Source organism: Anomalospiza imberbis, chromosome 3 (genome assembly GCF_031753505.1).
Source record: "Anomalospiza imberbis isolate Cuckoo-Finch-1a 21T00152 chromosome 3, ASM3175350v1, whole genome shotgun sequence".
Classification (NCBI taxonomy): domain Eukaryota; kingdom Metazoa; phylum Chordata; class Aves; order Passeriformes; family Viduidae; genus Anomalospiza; species Anomalospiza imberbis.
In genome coordinates this window covers 42329703-42356921 of record NC_089683.1, presented here as the reverse complement: position 1 = coordinate 42356921, position 27219 = coordinate 42329703, and the positions used below count along the sequence as shown (strand labels likewise).

Here is a 27219-nt window from a genome sequence, read left to right as displayed (position 1 = left end):
GCTGCAGACTTACCAAAACAGGGGTTATGGTCTATTACCCCTCAAAGCATCAGAGATAAAATTTATTATATATAGAAAACCTTTAGCATGAGTGAAATTTTCATCATTTGACACCTGAAATGCAGTTGCAGATTCTAGTTACATTAATAAAATAGGGAAGCCATGAAACAGACACGGTGCTTTAAAGAGCACTGATAGTCAACCGATGTTATTGTTGAGCCGATTTAACAATGATGAAAAGAGAAATATTGCCCTTCCTTCCTCCCTTCCTCCCTTCCTCCCTTCCTTCCTTCCCTTCCTCCCTCCCTCCCCTAAAGATCCTCTAATTGCCTATTCTGAGAAACATGGCTAAATTATCCTCCATTGTATTGAAAATCTCAATTGTCAGACCTTTTGCATGGAAATTACAAGAAGAAATAGGGAAAAGATGTTCTGTAGCCTTTCCTTATAAGTCTCTATAAGGTAGGGTTTCCTATAAGTATGAAGGAAAGAGGTAGAGTCCAAACAATATGATGAAATGACATTTGGAATGGAAGAAAGCAAAAAGAAAAAGGTGGAAGAAAGTAAATTTTCACTGGCTCAAAAAGGAAGGAACCAAACATCTACACCATCAGTTATTAGAAGGTTTTTTTTCACTTCTACACAATAATACAAAGGGTTTGGCTATAGTTGTTCAAGATCATAAGGACCTTAATTTAAAATAAGAGAACGAAACCAACAGGTTATTGGAGGAAAAATCACTAAAATATTTAAACCAATTATATAAACATCTATTCTGTTATTAAAATAATAAAAAGGTACTATTATTATTTTTACAAATGTATTTGATATGTATTTAGTCTGAAAAAAAATATTGATTATGAAAAATTCAAAATATAGTGAAGTGAAAAACATTATGTTTAAAGTTAACTCAAACTCAAAAGTTCTTTCTAAATGTTCCACTGTGTAAAATTCCTCCAAGCTGAAAATCCTATTCTTAGAGACAAAGAAAATTCCAATTTAATCCTCACAGTTGATCGAAGAGCAATCATGGTCTAAAAATTGGACCTTTTTTGTAATTGTTTATGAATCATAAAAGATCTGCAAACCTTGAAGTTTATTTGTAATGCATAAGCTTTGTGCTGTAGAAGAATCATTCAAAGAACCCCCCAAAAATAGTTATTTTAAATCATGTGTGTATAATAGTAAATTATTTCCCAGTGGGTTTTTAATTTATAACTCTGTCAAAGTATAAAACAGTAGGTTTTTTTCTATTTTGGAACCCAATGTTAAGAATTTTTTTAAGTTCTTTTGGATCTGTAAAGTAGGATGCCTAATTTTCTAAAAATAAAATTATATATTTTGATTCTATCTGTCTGTGCTAGCTATATTGGAATATAACTTACATGCTTAATCTGTATGTCGTATGCAATATAATACAGTGACATGACAACTTTTAGCACTTAAGAACAACCTGAAATTTTCCAGAATTTATGATTCAGTTCAAAACCTATTCAATAAATCTGTCCTTTCATAAAGTTTTTGAACCAAACACAGGAAGACAGTGTAAAGAATAATTTTTATGAAGAATTAGTCCATAAAGAATGGAGATTCCTGGAACTTAGCTCCTCCTCCCTTAAATATGTAACACTCATATGGTGGACTAACCTGAGAAGAGGGCAAAATATCAATGAAAAATTGTGGGAAAGAAATCAAAACGTTTAAGTGGAGAAATTCAATTCAAAATTGATTCATAGAGAAATGTCATCTGTAGTTGCTGTCCTAGCTAATATTTGTCTTACATTTGCAACTCTAGAGACCAGTGTGTTTTTCCCAACAAGAATTCATTGTCAGTTGTCAAAGGGAAGGAATCATTATACTAATTTTCACTGACAGCATTTACCACAAATTCAAAAAAAAAACTACTCATTGCTTGGAGACTGATATAAGAATGCAGGTGTGAACTCTAAGTAAAACAGTCAAGGAAACAAGAAACGCGAGCAAACTCGCGGGAAAGAAGATTGGAAACAAACAGAGCTTGATGTAAACATTTCAGTCTCTTTTCATGCTATAAAATTTAAATCCTGAGACTGACATGATATGCTAAGTTCAACTCACATAGCATTATCTCTATTTTATTTAGAATTTTGAGCCCCAGCAATTACGCAAAGTGACTAAGTACTGATTTAAACAGTTTATTTAAATCTTAGATTTATTTGGTACTTTTAATCTTTATATAAATGGTGCCTTTTCCTTTCTACACATATAATATACAAAAATTATCCATTTAATTTATTCTTGGATTATGCATTTTACATGTTACCCTTGCAAACATATATACTACAGCATAGTGACCTTTCTCTCTGAACTTAACTGACAGATAAAACAAAACAAACAGAAAAAATAATTTCTAAAAACATTTTTCAATAGATTTAACTGCTATGGCAACTTTAAGAACCATCTTTATTCTGTAGTCTATTTTAATTAGAAACTCTAGTTGAAAAATATAGAATCAATTAACCTTTCAAAAACAAACAAATTGAGTTTATTAAATTACATTATAGGAAAAAAAAAAACCTTTATGACAATTTAAAAATATTCTCTAAGGGAAAAGAAGGGCTGGGAAGCTAAAGGAACATGTGAAGTACTAACCATATGGAAACACCCAATGCGGTAACTGTCTGTCTGGAGTTTTTCACTAAATTCTTTTGCCTCACTTTTGAGGTATGAAGTGTTACTTGCTAGGAAAATGCACCTAATTTTACTAATAGCATGCATGTATATAAAGGGAACAGGTGTATAAATAAGTTGCATATATTCAAATAGATTATAAAGTAAGAATTGATAAAACCAGAGAAAAAATTTAAAGCAAAAAATTTTAAATTTGAGAAAGACTAGTAAAAATTATGGTCCAGATTAGGAAGTTGGACTACATTTTCCATGTGCATTAACACAGTCTCTAAACTTTTCTGACTCCTAAGTAAAAATTATTTGACTAGAACAAAAATAAATAAATAAAAATAAATTTTAATCTGTATTTAGTTGTATATTATTTATAGAAAAAAGACTACCTGTTTCATTCTGTGTTATCAAGAGGAAAGGTGGGAAAAGCTACTGTTTCTGACACCACTTTTGCAACTTATTCAAATGCATTTTAATTCAAGAATATCTTAGTGTAAAACTTAGGAGGCCATACTAGAGTTTTCTTAAGAATGCTTTAAGGCTGAATAATAAAAGGTGTATAAAACTGATTTTTATTTGCTTCTGAATAAATACTTGCAAAATATCTACCTCAGTCATGGAAAATTAGTTCCAGATGAGGATGTTACCTAACAAGCACCAAATCTAATAGTTTAACAGGCCTATGCACTTATTCATGTGTAAAAATGCACAATTACAGAGATGGACAGAGAGTCCAGCTACATAAGTTTGCTTTATATGTGTGTGTACTACGTATTATAAATACACACATTTAAAGATAACATAATACTCCCACGCATTCTTCTTAAAAGTGTGAAGCCAGGCATAATCAACATCTGTTGCAACACCAATACCAGATTATCATTTACTAGAAATGCATGAAGCACAACCTTCCTAGTAAATATGAATAATTTGATTAGAACATGTTTCAGCCCATCTGCTGAAATCTTAAAGCAAATTAAACAAGATAAGTAAATATTTTTTCAAATGATTCATACAGTTTTTGCCATCATTAAGAGGTTCCACTTGAATTAACTACAGTCTTCTATTTTAAATGACAGTGATGTGCAGAATATGTTTCATCTCAATCTTTGACCTCATGTCTATAGAGAAAATGCTATCAAGCAGTTCACCCAAATAAGTGCAGAGAGGAATAATGGCATAATTTTAAAATTTATGAAAATTTTTCTAAGAGACTGAAATCAACTGGAATGACTGAGAAAGCACATTTTGAAGACTCTGAAGTAATACCTCCCTTAATCACTTACAGTCAGTGGTAATGGTATCTGGTGGGACATGGCTTTGTTCCATCAGTATATATTGACATTTTTGTCTTACTTCCTGCATTTTATTGGTAAAATTTCAAGAAAGATGAATATCAAATGACGTGTGAGTTTACATTACACACACAGAAATTTCTCTAAGACAAAATCTCAGATCCACTATCAGAAAAGAAGACCTGACTTGTATTGCTGTAGCAAACCTCTTACATGTGTTCTCAAAAATAAATTCTGAGTACTATTTATTTCATATTTTGACTTAGACATATGCTACAGAAGAGCTAAACCAAAACAAACACTGCCTATGGGCAAAACTGAGATACTTTATTTTACAAATTCTACACTAAAGAAATAATGGATACCAATCTACTTGTATCAATTCTTAAAACACCTGCATTTTGAAAACAGTAGTATTCAAATGGCATTATCATAAAAGTTTTATAATTTTTTGTAGAAAGGTCTGAAATCTAAATGCATATTTGAAAGCTTGTAAAAGTTAACTTACATGATCAATTAGTTCACGAACCATTCCATTCCACTGTCCACTGGCATCTTCTTGGGCTCCATATTTTCCATCTTCCACCAGTCTAATCTCATAGGAAAATCCAAGGATAGTAGACAGCTCCCTGAGGAGGTCAATGCAATAACCTTCAAAACGATCATTTCCATACAAGGGTTTGTCAGACTTCTTGAACATAACATATGGCTCTTCCTGTAAGAATCAAGACAGAACAGATAATGAATGCCCCCACACCTTTCTTCTCATTTTAGCCTTAAGTAGTAGAAAATCATGTACTTAAATATGCATACACTAATGACATCACTCTCTGTACAACAAAATAGTATAAAAACTAGAACCCTTTTAGCTTTGGCTCTGTGTGTCTGAAGTCTTCACATATTTTCAAAGATTCTCCTTGTCTTTTTTTTTTTTTTTTTTGAAAAAAATTGCTCTCTCAACACTGTAGACATGTCTTCAAGGAACACATATACACATTAAATTTAAATGTGCTCCTTAACTATTTGCATTATACAGTAATATAAAATGTATTGTTTGGATGGACAAGGTAAGCCTTTTAAAATGCTGAAACAATGTGCTTTGGCAACTGAAAAAAAAATTCATTAAAACTCCAAACATCGATCAAATATTTAAAGTATTAGATTTCACACTCTTATTTATACAAGTATTTAAACTGTTTTCTCAATGCTTTGTTAGGCAAAGCATAAAAAACTCACATGGGAAGGAAAAAGTCAGTGAAAGCACCAACTTCTATATTGCCTCAAGTTAAAGGCTGCCATTTACAAGACTGCAACAAAACCTAAAAACATTTATTCAAAAAGTAAGTTCTATGACAGACATTCCATGCAAAATGAATTAAATTTCTTTAAGCATTTTTCTTCTAATGTGTAAATCAAATTACAATTTTTTTTTTGCATTAAGTGGTGTGCAAACAGACAGCAAACAAATTAAAATGATTGGCAGAAAATTAGCAATTATAGGAAGAAAATTTACATTTAGCAAAACAGTATTTTTACATCTGTTTCTCAGTATAGGGTGGCCTTTCTCAAATAGAAAATTAAAGGCAAAAATACAAAAAAATTTGGTAGTTTTCCACTACAATTGGAAGGAATATTCAAGCTGTATTTGTTAGGTTAAACATGCAATTTGGTTTCACTCACTTTTGGGAGAGATGCTTTTAATTTTTTATAATTAAAAGGAAAAAGAACCAAGTAAGGTAAGACATTTAAGAGTATATTCAATCATTGCACCAAACAGAAGACTCAGTGAATATTCAGATAAACTCTCCAGGACAACTTATGAAAATTCTTACAGTCCTAAATCCCCACATCAGCACTCAGTGGGGCTAGAGGCACCTCATTCCACAGGCACCTGACTGCTTTAATAAGTCAACACTCCTAGTGTAATCTTGTCTTGAGTTTTCCCATTATTTAAATATTATATCCACATATAACTGGAACTTTAGTACATAAGATTCTACTCAAAGAAATGAAAAGGAGAATGCAGGGAATAATCTTGTTCTTAAAAGAACTGTTATGTATCCCTATTGAAATTTGTAAGGTTACAGCCATGTTTTCAAAAAGTACATCACAAATCTTTATACAATTAGCAAGGAACAAACATGAAATAAATTGTCCAGCCAAACTGCTAGGATGTTTTGACAGAAATTTCTCAAACAACAGATAAACAAATTACTCCAGAAGAGCTCTTCAAGATGTAGTCCCAACAAGAGCAAAGACCTAGCAGAAAACGTGAAAGTTGAAAACTAGTTAAATGACAAGGATCACCGAATAATTCTTGAGGAACAGAGATGGTATCAGAGCAAAAACTATGTTTGAAAATAGTTGTTACTAAACATGGGAAGTTGATATTACATATCTGAAAGAAAACATCTGTAAGAAAAACAATTTTTTCAGGTGAAATGACAATTCCTTAAAGAAATCATGCCACTGGCTAAGCAGAAGCTATGAAGCTATGCTATGACAAAACACAGCGTGATTTTTTTTTCTGGAGTAGTAGCAATTTTCTTCACATTAACTAATAAGGTTTAGATCTGTGCTCAAAACAGGGTTATAACACAGGAATATTTTCATTACTGCTGAGCAATGTTTACACAGTGTCACAGCTTGTTCTGTGGGCATGAAAGAATTCCAGTGTAGCTTGGAATGCTCATACATACAGATCTAAGACATTTGCTCTCAGAGTAGTTCAGATATTTAGTCATACACATCCCCCAGTCTCTGGAATCTTGGCAAGATTCTTGACAACATTTTTGTCTCTGTCTTCCATTCCAAGCATTCCAGAGTTATTTGGGACAGAATTTAAATATGTGCAATATCAGGAAGGATGTGTATTTGTCAATTTATGTTTTTAATTCTCCTTTACTGAATAAGCAAAGCAGAATTTTCTTCATTGAGCAATTCAGCTCATTGATACCTTCCTACATATTTTTCTATCAGATCATTATAGAAATCATCAGACATTTTATCTGTTCTGCTGATGCATTTTTATATTTTGTTCTTTACTCTGGCCAACTTGGATAAGGCCTACAATAGTATCCTTACTACTATTTAATGATTCTCAACTTCTGCTGAGAAGACTGATCAATAAGTTATTAAAACTCTCTTAATGCTTTTCCAATCCTACATTAAGTAATTTCTTACTGCTACTTTTTCTTATAGTCTTCTACTATACAAAACATTTGTTTTTTTCTCTTCAGACCTTTTACTTGCTACATAAAACGATTTCTAACTTAATTTGAGCAGGGTTGGTATTGGCAGCTTCATCTGTAATAGCTCTTATTACAGATGAATGTTTTCTCTAGTTTGCTTTTTCCTCGAGTAATACCCATTCTAAATACTGAACACGGCATTCAGGTATTCTGAACAAGTGCATGCAAAGGGTTCTACATGCTTCATTTGCTCATGCTTTAAACTTGTAGAATGGGCTAATATAAAACTGGTTGCTAAATATACTCTCAGGAAAGTCTCTATGCATTAAATGTCCAATCACCATTGCTTCTTGGTGGATTATCACTTCCACCAAAATCATTCACTAGGACAATTATCATTGATTTGGTAGGCAGAGTTTTTAAACTGAGTGATATGTAGATTGGCAGCTGGTTTATACTTACTTTAAGATTGTTCACAATTTTTTTTTCCTTCAGTTCCTGAAAACGTGACCCCTAAAAATTACTACACCACATCACAAAAACAGTACTTGAAATAGTCTAAACCACTTCAGTTGAAATTAAGTATTTCAACTGGACACATCTCCCCAGGAAATCAGGGAAACACTTTCCATTCGTGCTTTTACTATTGCTTGGAATGACATGAGTAGCTTGGAAACAAAATGTCACCAATTAAACACTGACTATAGACTCCAGAATGAATCCTCAAAAAGACACAGCGTTTCCAGGAAACATTGTTACTCTAAATTAACAACAGGTCAGCTTCTTAGAAAATTTTAAGATCAAAGTCATGGTTTAATGTCTCATAAGACTAAAATATCTTTAGTGAAGAGGGATGCAGAAGAGTCCCATCCCAAGCCGGATAAGCACTACAAGTGAGAATGCAGATAAACTTGTAAATGAAACAAATCATTTTTCTGAGAAAATTTAATAAAAAGTCAACTTAACTAAAATACTGCAGATACAGGTATGACTACAAGGAACAGTGAAATCACAGGTAGATTAAAAACTGTGTCTGCAAATAGAAGATAAATCTTTGAAAAGTAATTAATATTGTAACTTTACAGACTGCTTTTAGTTTTAAAAATGTACAGCTAATGCTTGAATAAAAGCACACGTATTCTAAAAAACAATTTTCTTCAACTTTCTCTTTTTTTTCAGATTTGAACAATAAATATTTACTTGAATTAATCCTATGAGTTATATTATATTTCAACTACAAAGATATTACTAGAAATTACAACGTTTTAAATTTCAAGTTCTTTTATCTTTTATTAATATTAATCAAACATACATATTTTTCCTTCTTATTTTCAACATGGAATAGCGTATTTTTAAAAGAATCTAAAAGTTATTACTGTCAGTATTGAGAAAAGCAAAACAAAGCAAAAAAAAAATTAATAAATCAACAAAAAGAAAGTGGAAGACCTAATGATGAAAAGAGAAAAACCATTTGAAAATTTGCCACTGTTAGAACAGAGATTTTAATTATTAGCTTCTGCATACCAGAAGGTGGGATACTGGAGCATTAAAAGACTGCCACATCTTATTAACATTTATATCTGATAGAAGGAATATACACTAGGTTTTCACAGTAGGCACTCAAAATTCTAGTGGGAGAGGTGAAGCAATTCACTAGTTACTTTCAATCAAAACAATTGATGGGTGACCCATCTTTTTAAAGATGACAGATAAATTTATTCTTTTAATTTTAATATTCTTTTAATATATATTAATTTAAAATTTAGCCATTGAAAACTCATGTTTGGGTATCCAAGAGAAAAGGGAGAGAAATTACGCACCACACATTTGAGAAAGCAGCATATATCAATAAAATACAATGTGAGAATACTATACTTTGAACTAAGTGAAATTATTTTAAAATTTATTATAAATATTCCTTCTAATTCTATTCCTAGTTCAAACCAATTTTTTAAGGGACGTACAATAAAAAGGAAATTTCACTTTTCAAATGTGAAGTAACAAAAAACTACTAAATTTGAGAACCTCACACACCTTTCATAACTTTCACACATTTCTTGGAAAAATTAAACTTGACAACTCTGAGCTTTCCTGAGCTTTGATGTAAGCAGATACATAAAAGTACACAAAAGCTACACGGGAAACGAAACAAGCATTTATTTCAGCAGAACAGGGCAAATGAACCAGCATGATAATAAGTACAGGCCGGTATGAAACTAGCATTAAAAAAACCCTAAATACCATGCACATACAGAATTTAACATTGTTTATAAACATGGAAATTGAATTCCACAGTTAAAGCTTTCTCAAATTGGAAGTAGAAGATATACAAGAACAAAAATATTTAGATATTTACATCTAAAGTCTAAGGAGAAGAAATGTTTCAGAGTTCTTGTAGGAGTCAATTTAGGAGAATCAAATAATAAGAAATTCTTATTACTGAAGTTGAAAATTTCTTTTCTGTAGGTTTTTTGTTTGGTTTGTTTTCTCTAAATGCAGAATATTCATTAAGTAGGCTTTTTAAATGAGAAAGAAATTCTGAAGTTTCAGTGCAGATGGTTTTAAAATAAAACAAAGCAATAGTATCAAAAGGATTGATATATCCAAAGCTATGATTAAAAAAGATAAAAACAGCATACTCATTATTTTTCAAATGTTTCCCCCCCTTCCCTGAAAAGACCTGACTATCTCTCTAGTGGACATGTTCACTTGGTACTTGGGGCTGCTATGGGTTCAGAACTTGGAAACCAGACATGTTTCTTCACAAAAACTACATGTAGGTAAATTTCTGAGACAGGCTGAAGTCCTGATAACTGTCCCTGTCCAGAATAGAGCACTAAATTGTTGAGAAACCAAGGAATACTCTTTCAGCTAGCTACCTGTAAAATACATTACGAAAAACTCAAAACAAAAAGGAGCACATAGTTCTGTCCTTAGTTAAAGTAGATGAATTTATGAATCACAGTTTATATTTTATAATTTTTCCCATGAATATATTTTTCTTCTTCTAGAGACTCAGCCACCAGTAGAAATGCAGGCTATACTCATACTTGTAAAGATCTAAATGACTGCAAAATATAGGAGGAAAAAGATATTGCTTCAAATTTCAGAAACGAAATTAAAAATAAAAGAAAGACTGGGATATTTAAATGAAAAGTGAGCATTAAAGCAAACTACAGAGAAAAATGGTTAAGGCTCCCCAGCTGACAGTCTACTATAGACTATTGTAGGGAATTCTCAAAGTGACACATCATAGGAAAATCGTACGAACAGCTTAAATTATAGAATTGCCTTTTCTTTTTTCATTTTAGCAAGATTTTGCAGACTCAAAAAAGGAGAGAAAGGCTGATGATGTAGGTATATTTTTAGGAGCTTTAGCATTTTATATTGTTCCCTTGCATTGCTACAAAAATGAATATTCAGTGATTCACTTTCTGTTCAACAGAAATGTATTTTTTAAGCATAAAAAAGAAAAAACTAGAAAATAAAGCTAGTACATGTATGTCTGCACCAAAAATGGTTTGGGTCCTTTTTACTATTCCAAATGCAGCTCTTCCAATTTGTACCACTTCTTTAGAGTACCATTCTTCATAGCTGAAAAGAGTAACTGCAATTACCAAAACTTTTACTAGACAATAACTGAAGTAGAAAAGGCAGCTATATGTGAGCAATGTGTAACACCAATTTAAAGTCTTTTTTTTAATGCATTATTTAGATACCTCTAAAGAGGATGGATACTTATAAAAGACCACTAACCAGGAGTTAACTCTTAAGAGAAAAGGTATCCTTGATTACAGAAGGCAGCTTTTGTGTTAAATCTCAGGAGTCTTCTTTTGTGAGCTTTTCCAAATTAAAATCAGTGCTCATTGGTGGCAATACTATTTACATTTGTACTATTTACCATTTTTTGAGCTAATTATTTCAATCAAAATCATGCCAGTATCACTATGTAAGAGCAATATGATACTTGGAGTATATTAACTCAAACCTCATCAACAGGCAGATGTTAAAACACAAAAAAAAAACTTGAAACACCCTGAATTATTGAGTGTTTCTTATGTAATCTTGCGGGGATTGATCCTTGTCACAGTGTTGTTATCACAATTTGGAATCAAGCATACAATGATGGCTATTGAAGAGTGCAGATAAAAAGGTTGGTTCATTACTGAGCAATGAAGGGAACAGGCCAGTGGCAGAGACAGGACTATAATCTGTAAAGCAGGAATTAGGTTCACATGAATTAAAGTTACATATCAGTGAAAAGCATCAAGAAAAATCCTAGGCAGGATATCTGGTACAAAGCGACAGCATTACAGAGAGCATGGGAGGTCAATTGGAATTATTAACAAAATTTACTTGATAATGCAGTAGTTTTTACATGTAGGAAATATGTAATGGAGGAAGAAAATTGACAGATTAATACTCTAGAAGACATGCTTTTAATATTCGAGAATATATTACATTCATTTACATTTCTTGAAAAAAACCAACAAGGGATTATAAATTTATAAACTAAATTATAATTATAATGTACCATTACTATAACTAATGGTACCAGAGGAAGTTGTGGTAAATCTGTGCTGGTCTTAGCATAACAAGAAATTACATCTGAAAGTGAGTTCAGTCACGTTCCATTTTACATATCTGGTGTGCATTTCTCAATTAGTGAAATAAATGAAGCAAAGGATTTCAGATTTTCTATCACTTGTAAACAGACCATATAAGCAGTGAAAAAGTTGCCCACTGGATGAAATTATATGACTTATGTTATATAAAAGGTTAAAAGCACACTGGCATTTGTGTCTATGCACCTGTAAAAATTCACTCTAATTTCAAATGTCATAACGTATGTTGGTAGGTAAAAGCTTCTTGACATAGTATACAACCACCAGGAAGCACATTTGCTTTTAATATCTGCAAATTCATTATAATGGTGGCAGCAGACAAACACACCAGACAAACTTCTGGAAAGTTTTAAATTTGCACTGAAATTAAAATTACAATTTCAAAATTATTGTGAGGAAATAAGTGAACACTTATTTTTACATAAATAAATGTATTTATTTATAAATAAAAAAATACCTCATTCACTGCTATGAACTTGTCAACAGTGAAAATAAAAAAGAAGTTACTCAAATTGTTTCTTTTGGTCTAGTTCAAAGGACAAATCAAATATCTGTATGACTAAAAATTTAATCTCAATAATTGAGTAATAACAATGCTAAGTAAATGTTAAATACTTTGTGCTTTCCTTTGAGGTGTTAGAATAGCAAACAAAAGCAATGAATTTTTGCTGGATAAAATCATCAGGCTAACAGACAAAACACATTTTAAAATCGATTATCTTTTGTGCTCTCATATAGCATGGAAAAAGCAGCTTTGTAAAGAAGAAAACATTTTAGTCAATAATAAGAAAAGTTCAATAACTAATCAGTTAACATAACTCTAAAATTGGGATAACCTGCTCACAATTAAGGTAAGAGTAAACATCCATTGCTAGCTTATCAACTGGTCTTCATTCATGACACCATAAATTCCAAGTAATTCCAAGTAAATTCTAAGTAACAGTAACACACACTGCAGACTGTTCATTATTGTTGCAATTAATGTGTCACATTCTATCAGTTTTTCTGCATAATTTATTTCAGGAAAAGCAAATACAATTGCTTACCAAGATGGTAGTAACAATTAAAGAGCGATTGGACAAGGAATCTGTGATGTTTGCTGGTTTTCCTTTCTGATTCTCTGTCATGTTAAGGCCACTCAATGGATCCCAAGTTCCAACCTATAAAACAGGAAATTACTGTGTAAATCACTCATTAGTTACATTTCAGCATCTAGAAAAGAACACTTTAAGGAAAAACAGGTTGCTACAGGAAGAAAAAAGTTGATTGCTAAGAATTATTTTTAAATATTGCTTCATTTTTCTCTGTCATCACATTTAAAGTCTTCTTATTTAAAATATGATTAACAATATCTCAAATTATGCTTTGTGAAGTATGACATTAGGTGTAAAAATGATATAAAGAATATCTAAAGCTATTCTTAATACTTCAGTTTCAATTTCTCAATATAAACCACATCTGAAGATAAGTAACAGGCAGAAATTAATTTGCAGAGCAGAGAGCATTTTCTCTACAAATGGATTTACCCTTTTCTGTGATCAGAGAGAACAGCAGGACAAAATATGTTTTTGGGAAAAAGTAATGGAGAAGACAGAAACAGGCCTTAATTCATTTACAGATAAATCTTCAACACATTAGTATTTCGACATTTTATACTTCAAAATAAAGTCTTTTTGTCTAAGTGACAACATCCAAGGTTGTGCTTTAAGGTTCAGGTCAAGGACAGACTTACATACTAAGTAGAAAGTAATGAGGTTTAACTGTAACTTATCTGCATTTTCATCCCTATACAATTAAAATAGTAAATATAACTACCCATTTTAGAAATCAGAATGCTTGTGTTACTCCATTGTCTTAAAAAGCCTCCACAAATATGTCTTATTTTGGTTTTAGACATGATTTTAAACAGCATTTCAAATACTAAGTAATATCTATAACACAAGGTAAAGATATTTTAAAACTAAACCTAGACAAAAATTAAATATTTCTGTAAGGATTCATTGCATATATATATATTTATGTATAAAAACACACAAAAATGTTTAAATTATCTTTTCAACTGAGTCCGGACAGACCGTATACTTTTAAGTGATTTGTTGCTGTAGGGCTGTAAAGTAAGTTTAGGATGCAATGTGGTGTAGATAAAAAGAGTTCCATTTCTAGAACTGAGACTACAGCAGAACATAAATCAGTGAATGCTGTAATAAAAACAAGACAAATTTGATCCCTTTTTCTACAATTTTCTGTTCCACAGGAATCAATATTTTGTCTGCCTTCCTTGCTTAACACTCAGTTCCAAGAAGTCACTCTTTTGAACTTGGCCATTCAATACTTCATAAACTGATCAAAGAATCATGAAGGGAAGAAAGAATATTGGTGTCTCATAAATACAATTGGAAAATAACATCTAGCGCATCAATTCATAGTACTGAAATCAAGCCTTGCTACCAAAAAACCTCTCCTTCATTTATTATTTTAATACAATTTGATTTAGCAAATTGAAAGGCTTTCAGAAAACACAAAATGTTCAGCCTTGCAGCTTGGCCACAATCAAGAATTTTTAAAGGGTTGATAACATTTAATTGCAGTGTTCTGTTAATTATGACAATCACAGTGTTTGCTTTACTTCAAAGACAAAACTAGAGTAGAATAACAAGGAATGACAAAGACCAGAACTTGAGCCTGTCGCTGCATAACTGAAGCTGAATTAATCTCCTCTATGAGATATAACTTCAGGTACACAAGTAGCACAAAAATTTCTGAGGAATCATCAACATCTTATACAATTAGTTTCAAATCATATATTCATTAAATCATTTGCTTTGTTTAAATTCATGTTTATAATTCAAATTTATATTGGCAAGAGGTAATAGATTGATAACTAAAATACATCCTCTCCTACTTTTTGACATAGTCACAACCACAAGCAAAAGAATATCAACTGTTAGAATTTGGATTATATCTAACTACAGACTTAATCTACTGCAAACCTGTAAGAATTATCAACAACATTACCTTAAAAAGAAACTTCTGTCTTGATAAATTGATTTTTTATTTTTTTTAGATTAGCTTCATTGTACTTTTGCTGCTGCTTTTGTTAACCAAAAATCTAAGAAATGGACCAAAGGTCAGAGGTTCAAATTAGACTTTTTTTCGATTATCTTTGTTGATGAGCTAAAACCGAACAATTTGTACTACAGGTTCTTATATTTTACTGATGTGTTTAGCTCCGAAATCACACAAATGTATTTTCAAAGCTGCTTCTTACAGAAAAGTGCAAAAACAATGCAGTAAGCTAATTATCTTCCATTTGTTTCAGCACATTGTTTTAATTTTTAAGTAGCTTTTTGAACTGAATAGAATTGCCAGTGAAGTTTGTTCTTACTAGAAAAGTTTAAAAGTCAAAAATGTATGAAAAGTGCATCAAGGTAGTCTATAACCAAAATTCAAACAAGCTACAATTTAACTTATTGCATTACATTTGTTTTAAACAAACTTATAAATTTTCCTAAAAAGTGAAACAGGTATTCATATACACACTTTAGAGAGAACATTCACACAGTAAATATATTGTAAATATTGACTATATTGTCAAGCCCTCAATCTCCTATTATTTTTTCCAATTCTCCTAAATGGCTAAACTATTCTGAAGTGACCATGCCAATCTGAAAATTTCAGCACTTATTATCCAAAGTACAGGATCCAAACCAGGTGTACCCATGAACATGTGCTCCACAGTGAGACAAATTAAAATGATAGAAAGAATTAGCTTAGGCAAGAATCAGCTTATTTAAGTTGAAACAATTCCAAGAGCTACATTCATCATTGAATATCATCGAGTATTCTGTAACATGGTAATTGTGGTGGTTGTCAAAGATATGGAATACAATTTCCCAAACTCATGTGAAGAGTTAAAAACTTGCATCCAAGCTTCCACATATTTGACTTCCAGGTAACTATAAGGTTACTATAGCTCCTCAAAACCAGATATTCCCACCCAGCTGGACATGCTCACCCAGAATCACTTTGTAGCTCTGCAGGCTACGGAGGCCTTGATTCTGTATATGAACTGCTTAGCAATTGCTCAAACATTCCTGTGTTATCAACACTGTTTTCAGCTCAAATCCAAATCACAGTCCCATACAAGCTTATATGAAGGAAATTAACTCTGTCCTAGCCAAAACCATCCAAATATTTTACCATCCCCACAAAAAAAGAAGCACTGTACTCTTGTGAACCTTAAAATGTGCTGAGTTTACATAAGCTCTAGAGGACTTTACAGAGATTCAGTCTCATGAGATGCTAGTCCCAAAAATTCAGTAGCTTTCTTACTTCAGCATGTTTCAAAAGTGATTTATCTTCATGAATAGGCAAGTATACTTTCAAGTATTATTCTCTTTGATTTTTCTTCAAAGTTCTCCTGCAAAAATTAACATTATTTTTGCTCTGAGTCAATCAAAACTGCGAATATGACTCACAGTGAAGTGCCACAAGAATTGTATTATGAAGGATCATTACCTTTCTGCAGTGCTACCCACTGACTAAGCAGCCAGAATTGTGTTCAACTCTCAAAGAGTTGTCAAATTTATCTATACCTTCTTTATTTACTTTTGTAGAGTAATTAGTAGTAGTGGTGATTATATCAAGGAAATAATTATACCCCATTAGCAATAATAATGTTTCTTCATATTTCTTTATTTCCCATTTGCAAATTGCTTAATTTATTTTCCTTTCTTCTGTAATATTAATATTCATGCCTTCTTTGCCAAATATAACATAAATAACAGTAATTCAATACTTCTGGATCTCACAGATTTACTATGTCTTTCTTTTTTTTTCCCCAACTCTTACAAAACCTGTTGTTTATGCTATTTACTTAATTTTTCTCAGATCATTATTAAAGATACAAAATAAAACAAGATCTTAGATTGATAAGCTGCAAAATGAATTGTAACTAATTTTGTGTCATTTATGTTCATCCTATATGAAGATTTCTGAGCAAGACTTCAAGTCAGTTGTAACATCTCTTATTCAGGATATGTGATTCTTCTTCAGTGACAAATTTTCATCTCAAAAGTGATATAAAATTAAGGTATTTGTTATCTCCTTGAAGTATAAAATAATTTTCCTCACAATGCAGCCTCACTGTAAAGACTGATTGACTGTAATTTAAATTATAATTTACTATGCTGGAGTGTCACAGTTTTGGATTTTCACTGTGCTTAATCATGAATAGTTTCAGTCTGTCCAAAGTGACTGTAATAAAATTTTGTGGCATATTATATTAACAGCACTCCAATAATCTCTTAATTTTGTCATGTTCATCTTACAAGGAGCTATCATTTTTGTCAGACATGAAGTTTTATTTGGAAACACATACTTCTTATTGACTGTTGCCTGATTATCACCTCTCATTCAAGAGTTTCAGGACTAAGAATTTTATGTAAAAGCTGAGATCACACATAGGATTTTTTTTAATCAGTGAGGAATTGTTCTGTTGCCACTGACTTCAGCAGTCGAACTTATAACACATGATTTAAGTACTTTCCCAGCTATACTAGTTATACTAACCAGGTAATTTATCTAGGACATTTTTGTACAAAATCTAAGTTAAAAAAAAAAAAAGTCTTCTAGCAATTCTTCACAATAAATCATTTTTCCCATCCATCAATATTTTTCTCTTCATGGATTACAGCTGTCCTTGACAGCCAAGGACAAACCAAGGACAACCAAGGACAAACTATGGTCCTTGACAAAAGAAATATTTCCCCCTTATTTGGAAAGAGGGTAGAAGAAATAATAACAGTTTACAGTATGGAAACATGACATAAGTATTCTGTGCACCATAATATGCATCTCCCCACCTTTTCTCATCCCACAAGTGGGAGGATGTACAGAAGAAAAGGAAAACAAAACCTGTTCAGCAACTCTTATCACACAGACAGAGATGTCTGACAAGATGGTTTTGGAAGAACATTGAAAACATATCAGATAAGAACAAAGATGTAAAAAGGCTCCTGAAGAAAAAAGAAAATAGAGCATAGAAAGAAATTAATAGGTACAGGGGGGAGGGATTAGATGGAAAGGGAAACAGGCAGGGAAGGTCTGGGAGAGGGGGGAAAGGGAAAGGGAAAGGGAAAGGGAAAGGGAAAGGGAAAGGGAAAGGGAAAGGGAAAGGGAAAGGGAAAGGGAAAGGGAAAGGACGAGTAGCAGAAAGAAGGAGACAGAAAGATGGAGTGCACATGTGGAGGGAGGCAGGGGACTGAGAGAAGGGTGACTCATCACCACTTTAACAGAATTAAGTCTTGGAGGAAAAAATCCTGAAAACTTTGAGACAACTCTTTTAAATAAAAAAACTGACTAAAATGTACTCCTTCAACTAGGAAGTGTCATGCTCCAAAATTTTATCATTCGCTCTGGATTCAAGAAGAATAGGGTTTGCATTATTTCATAATAATGAAGTTTTGTTCAAAGAGAAACATTTCTCTGTGGGCATTGATTTCTCTTTCTTGGTAAAATACGCCATATGTTTCATATGTGCAGTAAGAAATTCAATCAAATGTGCATACATTTGAATTTTCCTTTTCCCAATCTTATCTCTTTACACCCCAGAGAAACTGCTCTGGTTTTGCTCATATACAGTAACTGATTATTTCTGCTCATTCCAAAGATTGCTAATTTTTTTGGTGAAAAAATAATATTATCACTTCCACTCATCACATGACCAAAATAAGCCATGAAATCAGTAAAAGTATCTTCCTTTTCTATGAAAATATTTTTATACAACTCAAGCACATACTGTGCTTTTTTAAATATTGTTATGTTTCAAAAAGTATTTCTGTTTTTGTCTCTTAACTTTCAATATAACTATTTCCTAAGTTCCTTTTTTCTATTATGCATTTTAGAGTACTACTGTATTTCCTATTGAATTTTATTGTCTTCCATATTTCTCTGTAGACCTTTTTAGCTTTATCTCTATATTTTTACTGATGTATATATCTCCCAGTGTATTGTCAACTGAGATTTTATTTTCCAGAATTATCATGTTGCTTTGTGGTTCCCGAATTCCACCTAATGTTCTTAAAGCATTCCTAAATTACAAAGACTTCCTTTCCTGATTTTCAACAGTTGTCACTTACATGCAAACTCTTCAGCCACTGCTGACTTATTTAGCTATTACCATGACATTAATTCTTCCAATTCTGATTCCAGTAAGAAAGACAGGTTGCATTGTACCTATTCTACTTGTACACAATACTGATTTACTTTTCAAGTCTAGTCATTACTATATACTCTTTTCCCTGGCTAAGTTGCCAGAGCTCACTTCATGGGACACTTCATAGGAGAAATCTACTGTCAGTGTATAGCTGAACATTTTAAAATATAGTTTAGTTCTTTAATCACAGGCTTTCCACTGGACAACAAATATGTTATTACCTGTGTAAGTATTTCAAGACAAGCTCATGGTTTCTGAGCTTTCACAAATCTTCCCAGTAAGAGAAAATTAATATTCCAAAGCTTGTCTTGTGAGACAAAATTTTGGGTAAATATGCTGTTTATACTATTTTCCCCATTCAGTGATTTACAGAAGAAAGAAAATGCGACTCTGCAGTATGGTCCCTTCCCCTAATTTCTGGTTTTATTTGTGCCCACAATTATCACCTTGGGGCAATAGCCGATAGAACTTTATCTGAAGATGAAGGAAAACATCTTACAGAACACTGAACACCAGATCTAAATGCAAAGTACAAGGCAGATGCCAGTTGCAAAACCTTTGCCTGCTGGTCACAAGATGAGACACTATATCTTCCTGCAATTGCCTCTTCATGTTAAGGTGTCTGGAGGGAAGATGATCTGATTTCAGATCGTGATTGTGTCATATAGGCAGGCCAAATGTCTGTACATACTTCCTGAGCTCTTAAGTTCCAATATAGGCAATATTAAGCTACATGGAACAAGTATTTCCCAATTCTTTGGTCTCTCACTCCACCTCTGTACAAGAAACATTAATGTCAGCAGACAGCTAAACCAGTCAGGATGCCAATTCTTAACTTTTTAGTACCACTCAGCGAGATATTGAGTTGAAAGCAGGTACACTGTTTTACATAACACAAGAAATACTATTGTAAGTTTTTTTGGGGGTGTTTTGTTTTGTTTTGTTTCCCACCTCCTTGGAGACAAATGTCTTACACACCTTTTCAAGACCTTCTTCCTTGAGGCTGATAACATCCAAGTCAAAATCTGTCCTTAAGCCATTTGTTTTGTTGAAAGTTATCCTGCCTGTGAGGCCTTCCCAGTGGGCCTGTGGAGGAAGAAAAAACAATTTCTAGAAATAAATACCTCTTCCTTTGTTTTATTTTTTCATAAAGGACAAACTACTCCTGCCAAAATGGCAACATTAATTACTCATTTTATGTAAATAATTTACCTTGTGGCTGATTTTTGTTTTTAAATATTTTGTATTTATTTTGCAAAGTTTGAAATCAAACTTTCAGTCTTCATAGACAATTTTTATAACTTTCCATATCAGGCAATACTCTTGTACTGAATGAGATAAAAGGCTGTTTTATTTTCATTCCTTCATCATTCATGCATGCATTTCCTCTTCTGCTTCCCTACATACCTCCCCCTCCCCAGTCCCCAAGCTTCAATCTGTTTCATTAATGCTGGACCTATTTTTTTTTTTCCTCAGGAAATTTCATTCAAATAAAGGCTTATTTTTGGAAGATGCTCATTCCCCTGAAACCACACCGAGACAGAAAAATTTGAGGTCAGTGAGCCAGCCTTCCTAAGCTTATTCCTCACTTTTAATAAAGTGCAATAGCCTCATATTTTTATAACTTAAAATCTACCCAAGTTCTGAAACTATACAAAGTAGGAGAGAAAATGTGGGAAATAAAATTGTCATCCTAGAAAGAACCAATATTGAAAAAAATACATTCCACTGCAAATGATTCTCCTCATCCTAATATTTTGTATATCCAGATTGAGAAACACTGTATGAGGAGTTACAGTACGGGAGATTTGAATAGTCTACAGTGTTCACCTTTAGCACCTTAAATCTCTCAGCTTTGCTATCACTACCTATCAGTATCTAAACAGCATCTTGGATAATCAAGGAGACATATAGTAATTCACCGTAGAAAATGAACAAAAAAATTAGTTTTAACCAGGAAGTAATATTAATTCCTAGCCCCTTTAAACTTATGCCAGTACGTAGTTGCTGAATTTCTCATAATCAATCCACAGTTTAGAGTTTCAGGTGTTTGGGTTTTAATGCCACAAATGCTCCACACAGACCCAACTATCTACAAACATAAGTTTTATTTAGAATGCAGTTATTTCACCTTTCTATATTCTTTAGTTCCAAGTAATACTTCAGGAAAACCTACTTCCAAAAAATGTTGTCTTGCTTGTTAAACTCCTTAGACATAACAAGATGAGAGATGACCATCTACTGAAAAAAAACCCAAAACCAAACGGACTGAAAACAAAAGAAAATGGGAATTGGGAGAAAAGAAAGCAGGGGAGCAGGGCCCTTTATGAGTGACTTACCTCCTTGATGAGACTCATAAAGCGTGTCCCAAAGCGCCATGGCTTGTGGCGGTTGCACTGCAGCGAACTGACGGTCATCTGTGGGAACTGCTGGACCGCCACCGACACCACGTGGACTGCGTCGTACATCAGCGCTGCGTCCGTCTGAAACAACAGCGGTACCAGAACTGTCAGCACAGAGCAAGCACATGAGACAGGCCAGCAGAGAGAGAAGGAAACAAATTAGCACTGCTCATTCTGCAAAAGGGGAAAAAAATGGTCCAGTTGCTTGTGCAGTACTGTAAAATGCAGCCTTGCTGACATGTCATACATGAGTTATGTCAGGATCTTCAGGCAGTCTCAGCTTTTCTCTTTTTAATGCTGTAAAAAGGGCTCAAATAGCTACTTTTCAGGATCTTGGGAGTACACTAGCATCTGATGAAACAAGATACTTGTAAAAGCAGTGTGTTAGGGAGCTATATAAATCACTGTGTGCATGTTTGATTCAAGCTGGTTATTTTCATGAATGATGCAAAAGAAAAAAGGAAACAAGTTGAGAAAACCTTAGCTATAAAGGAAAGTGTACAGGTTCAGGAAGTAATGTTTTCTGTTTTGAAATTACAGACAAGATTCCATCCCAACAGTATTCAATTGAATCATTAATAATTTTTAATGTGCATCTGTTCAAATCCCTATGGCAGAACTAATCAGTATCTTGAATAAATCAGAGGTAGATTAGAATTACATCAAAATGCACATTAATTTTAATAGTTTTCATGTCCCATCCTAAATAAATAGACTTAGACATAATGTTTGCTAAGAAATATTGTATTAGCAAAGGACAGAGACAGCCTCTTTGTACACACTGTCATGCTGTACAAGGAAGTGATATCTCTCTCCTGTTCTCCTTGATAAACAGAGGCCTGGAAACCTTGGAACCAAAAGCACGAGAGGACCTTAGATTCAGCTGGTGGAAATGAGTGCTACACCATCTGCTCAGCATACCTTAGAGAAAAAGGACCTATTTCCCCTTCTCATTCACATAATTAGTGAGCTGTGAAATTAGTTCTTTAATGGATAGGAAACCTGGAGATTATTGCGCTTGTCACAATACAATACAATGCAATACAAAATGAGCTTATATAGTGCCTTTCATGCAAAGGCATCCCGAGGCTCTTTACAATAAAACTAAACATAAAAATGCAAAAATATTCTACCATTATAGGCCATAAGCTACTGTTAAAGAGAAAAATACACACTCACACTTAAATGGCTCTCCCAAGGAGAGATTTCAGAATTCAAACAGAAATAAATCTGAATTTCAAAAAAGCCAGCATAAGAGGTTTCAATGATCTCAGGCTCCAAGCAGTTTATGCAGGGGCTCCAAATCAGTCAGAAAATATTTTTGCTGCCAAATTGTTCATTATCTTCAAGGCATTAAAGTGCTTTTAAGGCAAGCTGATATTTGACAAGGAGGCAGTGAAACACCAAAAACTTGGAATGATATGCTGAGTAAGCACCATGCAAAGTTTAATATTCTAGAAGCAAGACTTGGCAGTAATTGAAGTCTAGACACCAGCTTTTTAAATAAGTACAACACATAAATCTGACTCAGAAATGCAAACTGGTTTTTAAATCAGTTTAATTTCTAAAACTGTAGTCCTTCTACCAATGAAGGAAGATAGAAATTGCTATGAGAGTTTAGCAAAAGTATCCCACACAGAAGCAATCAGAAATTCAACACCAGCACCAACTGATTAATTAGATGCAAATTTGGAAGTAGAACTGTTAAGACTCGTCAGAAGGAATCAAATGGATATTATGCCAGATGCAGAACAACATGGCTTTCTGTCAAATTCTATAAACTGCTGAAGTGGAAATCTGTAGGATGACAAAAAACACCCAAAGATGTCAAAAGCACATGATAAGCTCCAGCAGATATATGTTGTGAGGCACTAGAACAGGTTGCTTAGAGATGTTGTGGATGTTCCCATCACTGTGAATGTTCAAAGCTACTTTGAATGGAGCTCTGAGCAGCCTGGTCCATGGCACGCAGAGTTGGGGTTAGATGATCTTTAAGGTTCATTCCAACCCCTTAACATTCTATGATTCTGAAAACATGTTGCCAAAATCTATTCATCAAAGACAAAGCAAATGAGGAAGAAAATGCAATAGTGTAATATCCATAATTCAAACCCTGTCCTATCAGATGGATAAATTTGAATCTGCATTTACCAGTTACTACTGTCATTAATATAAAGTTACAAACACATCATAAATTAAAGATATCTAGATTTTCATGCAAAGACAAATATGTTGCTAAAATTATTTTAAAAAGTCCGAACAGTTCTTTAAATATTCTAGAAGAAAATGTCCCATTCAAACTAAAACAGAAGTAAAAAATTAACCTAGATACCTAGTATTCTTATTTTCTAATCAGTTTTGTATCAAACTGAATTGGTTCATTAAAAATTTCAATGGAAGATACTGTACGGTTCACTTAAAGCACAGCATGAGCCAAGATTATTCTGATGATTGGTAAAGTATGCATGTACTTCATTACATTTTAGTTCTTACGCTATCTTTACCTGCATATTATCTGAATAATACTTCTGCAGTAAGTAGAATAGCTTATAATTTTCATATGCAGCTCATTATTCTTTTCAAGATCATCTTTGTCTTCTTATCTTTAGTCAGTAAACTTTTATCCTTGTGAGTTAAATCCAACTACATTTAAAAGGTCAAACTGTTCATAGATTTTTGCTTACTGTCTGATGGTCACTAATATATTCTGAAAAATTTTGTGCATTAATTAAAATGATTGATATGTTCTTTCAAGTGTGACTTCCATAGCTGCATCAAGAATAAAAAGAAACTGCAAATGCTCACAAATGTATACCTGCATTTGTTTCCAAGGTGACCATGACAAAAGCATTCAATAAATACATAAAAGTGAAAGAACACTTTCACATTTTATTGACATAGTCCTTGAAAAGGTGTGAACACATTAAAAACAATTCATATAAAGTCTCTAATCCATTGTGAAACTTATTTCATCATATAAAATAAATACTTTTTGTTGCTGACTGGATTTCAGATCATAGTATCATGTGAAACAAACTTAATTCAGATTGACTGTGGTCACTGGTTTAAGTGTTAACGTGCCCATTTCATACTGCAACAAGCTTTTCTTGCTAAGCTTGTATTTATGGCATTTGGCCTTCCAAGACTTTAGAAAAGAATGAGAATTTTGCATTTCTGTTGGGCAAAAAGAGTATAAGTACACAAGGCAGAGCATATTCCATAAGGAATGAATTTTCCATTGGCCCTTAAAAACGTATTTTATTTCATACACAAGAGTAATGCCTTGGATAGAACACTGGATGCAAGTCAGGTTGCTGGATTTGGGGTTTTTTTACTCCCAATATATCCAGTCTATTCGTAGTCAGGTTTATGAAGGACAGAAATGACGTAGTACAATTTGGAGAGTAAGAACACCAGCTGTTCTTCTTTAATCGAAGAACCTGAGTAAGTAGTAGATACTGCAGGTACAACGAGTAGGACAGCTTAATTAAATCTCCTCCTTCCCCAGCATAACCATCTTAGGGAAAAGGAACATTATTTAGTCATCATTGCACAGTAAGGATTTACAGTGGAATACTTACTCATTTCAAAACCATCGAAAATGTCCTATAATCACCTTAGCCTATGAAGCAGTACTTCTCCTTTGATAATTACTTACTCTTTTATATTTAGTGACAATTTAACACACAATACATAATTATTATTAGAAAACCTTGAATTAATGGCATATTTCCTAAACAAATAAAACACTTAGACTTTTTTGTTCTTCCACCTGCCTTTAATTTTTCCCCATATTACTCTTGTATTTTAAGTTATTTCCATTGTAAGTACAGTGAACAGAAGTAGTCATCGGTCCAAGGTTTTTCTTTTATTATCATTATTTTCTTTTGAAGACTGATTTTTCTTATAGAAGCTTCGTCTTCTTCCTTTCTTTTAAGCAACTTTAAAAACATGATGTGCGGAAAATCTGACGACACTTAGAAGTCAAGAAGCAAAAACTACCTACAGGTCAGGAGAGGTCTCTTTACTGGCACTATTACCTTCCATAGAGTTTGTCCTGTTTGATAAAAAATTAAAAAGTTAAATTTAAAAATTACTGGGTGTAAACTACATAAGCAATGATAGGTTACATATAAAAATAAGAGAAATTTTACTTATGAAAATCTGTAGTTTCTTTATTATAGATTCTACTAATGCTTGATCAGAAAATTTTAAGAGCTAGATCTTGAATTTTGTTAGGACAACATGATTTTAACCCATGAAACAGAGTAACTAGGAACATAAGAACTTTTTCCCTCAAATTCTCATATAATGGGGTGCCAATGATGCTAGTATCACTCTACTAAATTCACTACATATTCTTGATCAGATGCCTCCAAACTCTACTTTCAAAACTGCCCTACAAAGAGATTTTTCAAGAAGGTCCAGAACAAGAGATTAATATTGAAGAAAGAAATTTTTATTTGTCTTTCCCAGGTGTGTAAAAGAACAGAGAAATGAAGCATGAATGAAAAATATTACAAAACAAACAAAAAAGCTTTTATAAACCCAATAGGAGTCATTCTATCTTACTGATAGATGTGTAAGTTGTATTCGATTTAAATATCTTTAACAACCATTACAAGAACTTCTGCACAAGCCCATCAACAAAAGATATTTCAGTTAGATGATGCTGACAAATGCAGGACTATGCACAGAAATTCCATAGACCAAACATACTACTACTACTCACAGAAAGCTCTCCCATACTCAAGGCAATTATAACAAGTGAATGAAATTAAGAAGAAATGGCTTGCCAAACTAGTTCTTCCCTTCCTCAGCTAATAAAATCTATTGCCCCTGAAATCATTTCACTTAATTCTCACTTGCTAACACATCCCACAAAACCATTTTGCTAAGTGAGATTTAATAAATCTTTCAGCCTGGGATTAAATTTTACTGTTTTATGAACTGTTAAATTGCATTGTATGCTTATTAATGCTCATGTTTTCTTACTTCTTGACACATTCCTTATTCCACTCTAGGGTACAATTATGAAAAGAGTACAGATATGTTTTTTCACCCCCAAAAATGCATTCCAATAAGGAAAAAGATATGAGCATCAGTCAGCTATAAACAATGTTCATCTAACTTTAAAAAAAATCAGATATTTTTTTTCAAAATACTCTAGTATTTTAAATTATACAGAGCTGATTAAATTATTTTTTTTAACTTTCAGTGGTCTAGTGAATTTTGGCAAGGGGTTGGCTTACAGTGATTTTAAGTAGAGACAAAATAGATGCAAGTTATTTTCCCCATCACCAAAATTTAAGCTCCAAACAAAGCAAATTATTTATTTCTTATATTATCAAAGAAGACCTTACACTAACAAAAATTCTTTAACTTTTTTTAATCTAGAAAAAGTGAAGTACTCAGGCAATTTTATGTTTTAAAGTGTATTTTTTTCTTACACAAAAAGGCAATAGAAAGGAAAGGATTTCCTGTTTTGCCTCAATGCCTCCTAGTTTGATGTACAACTTGAATTGAAATAGCAAATTAGGACATGAAAATTGACAAATTTTTAGAAAGTGCCAAGAGAAGAAGGGAATAGGAAAAGCATCCCGAATGATAGTGATATGGTTTCCACATTTCTTGTCACTGCATTGTGATTATATAGGAAGGAGTGTACATTCTTGTATTGACAGTATAAGCACATATTTCCTTATATAAAAGTTTGAAGTGGTAGAAAATTTTCAGAACATTCTTAGATAGTAATGCCATGTAATAGAATATTTAGGCGTTAAGAAACTGGAAGTATATGAAAAATTAATTAGGTGAGTAGCCACTTAC

General features: G+C 32.7%; 1 protein-coding gene across 5 annotated transcripts in view; it reads right to left on the bottom strand.

Moving 5' to 3' along the window:
- Positions 1-27219, bottom strand: part of GRIK2 (glutamate ionotropic receptor kainate type subunit 2) — a 354225-nt gene that overhangs the window by 141258 nt on the left and 185748 nt on the right. For all 5 annotated transcript variants that reach the window (XM_068184153.1, XM_068184149.1, XM_068184151.1 and 2 more), the window contains 4 exons: positions 21328-21471; positions 19967-20074; positions 12819-12932; positions 4465-4671 (listed from right to left, as the gene is read on the bottom strand). In XM_068184153.1, coding sequence (XP_068040254.1) covers positions 4465-4671; positions 12819-12932; positions 19967-20074; positions 21328-21471 — 573 coding nt within the window. The remainder of the gene's footprint in view (positions 1-4464; positions 4672-12818; positions 12933-19966; positions 20075-21327; positions 21472-27219) is intronic.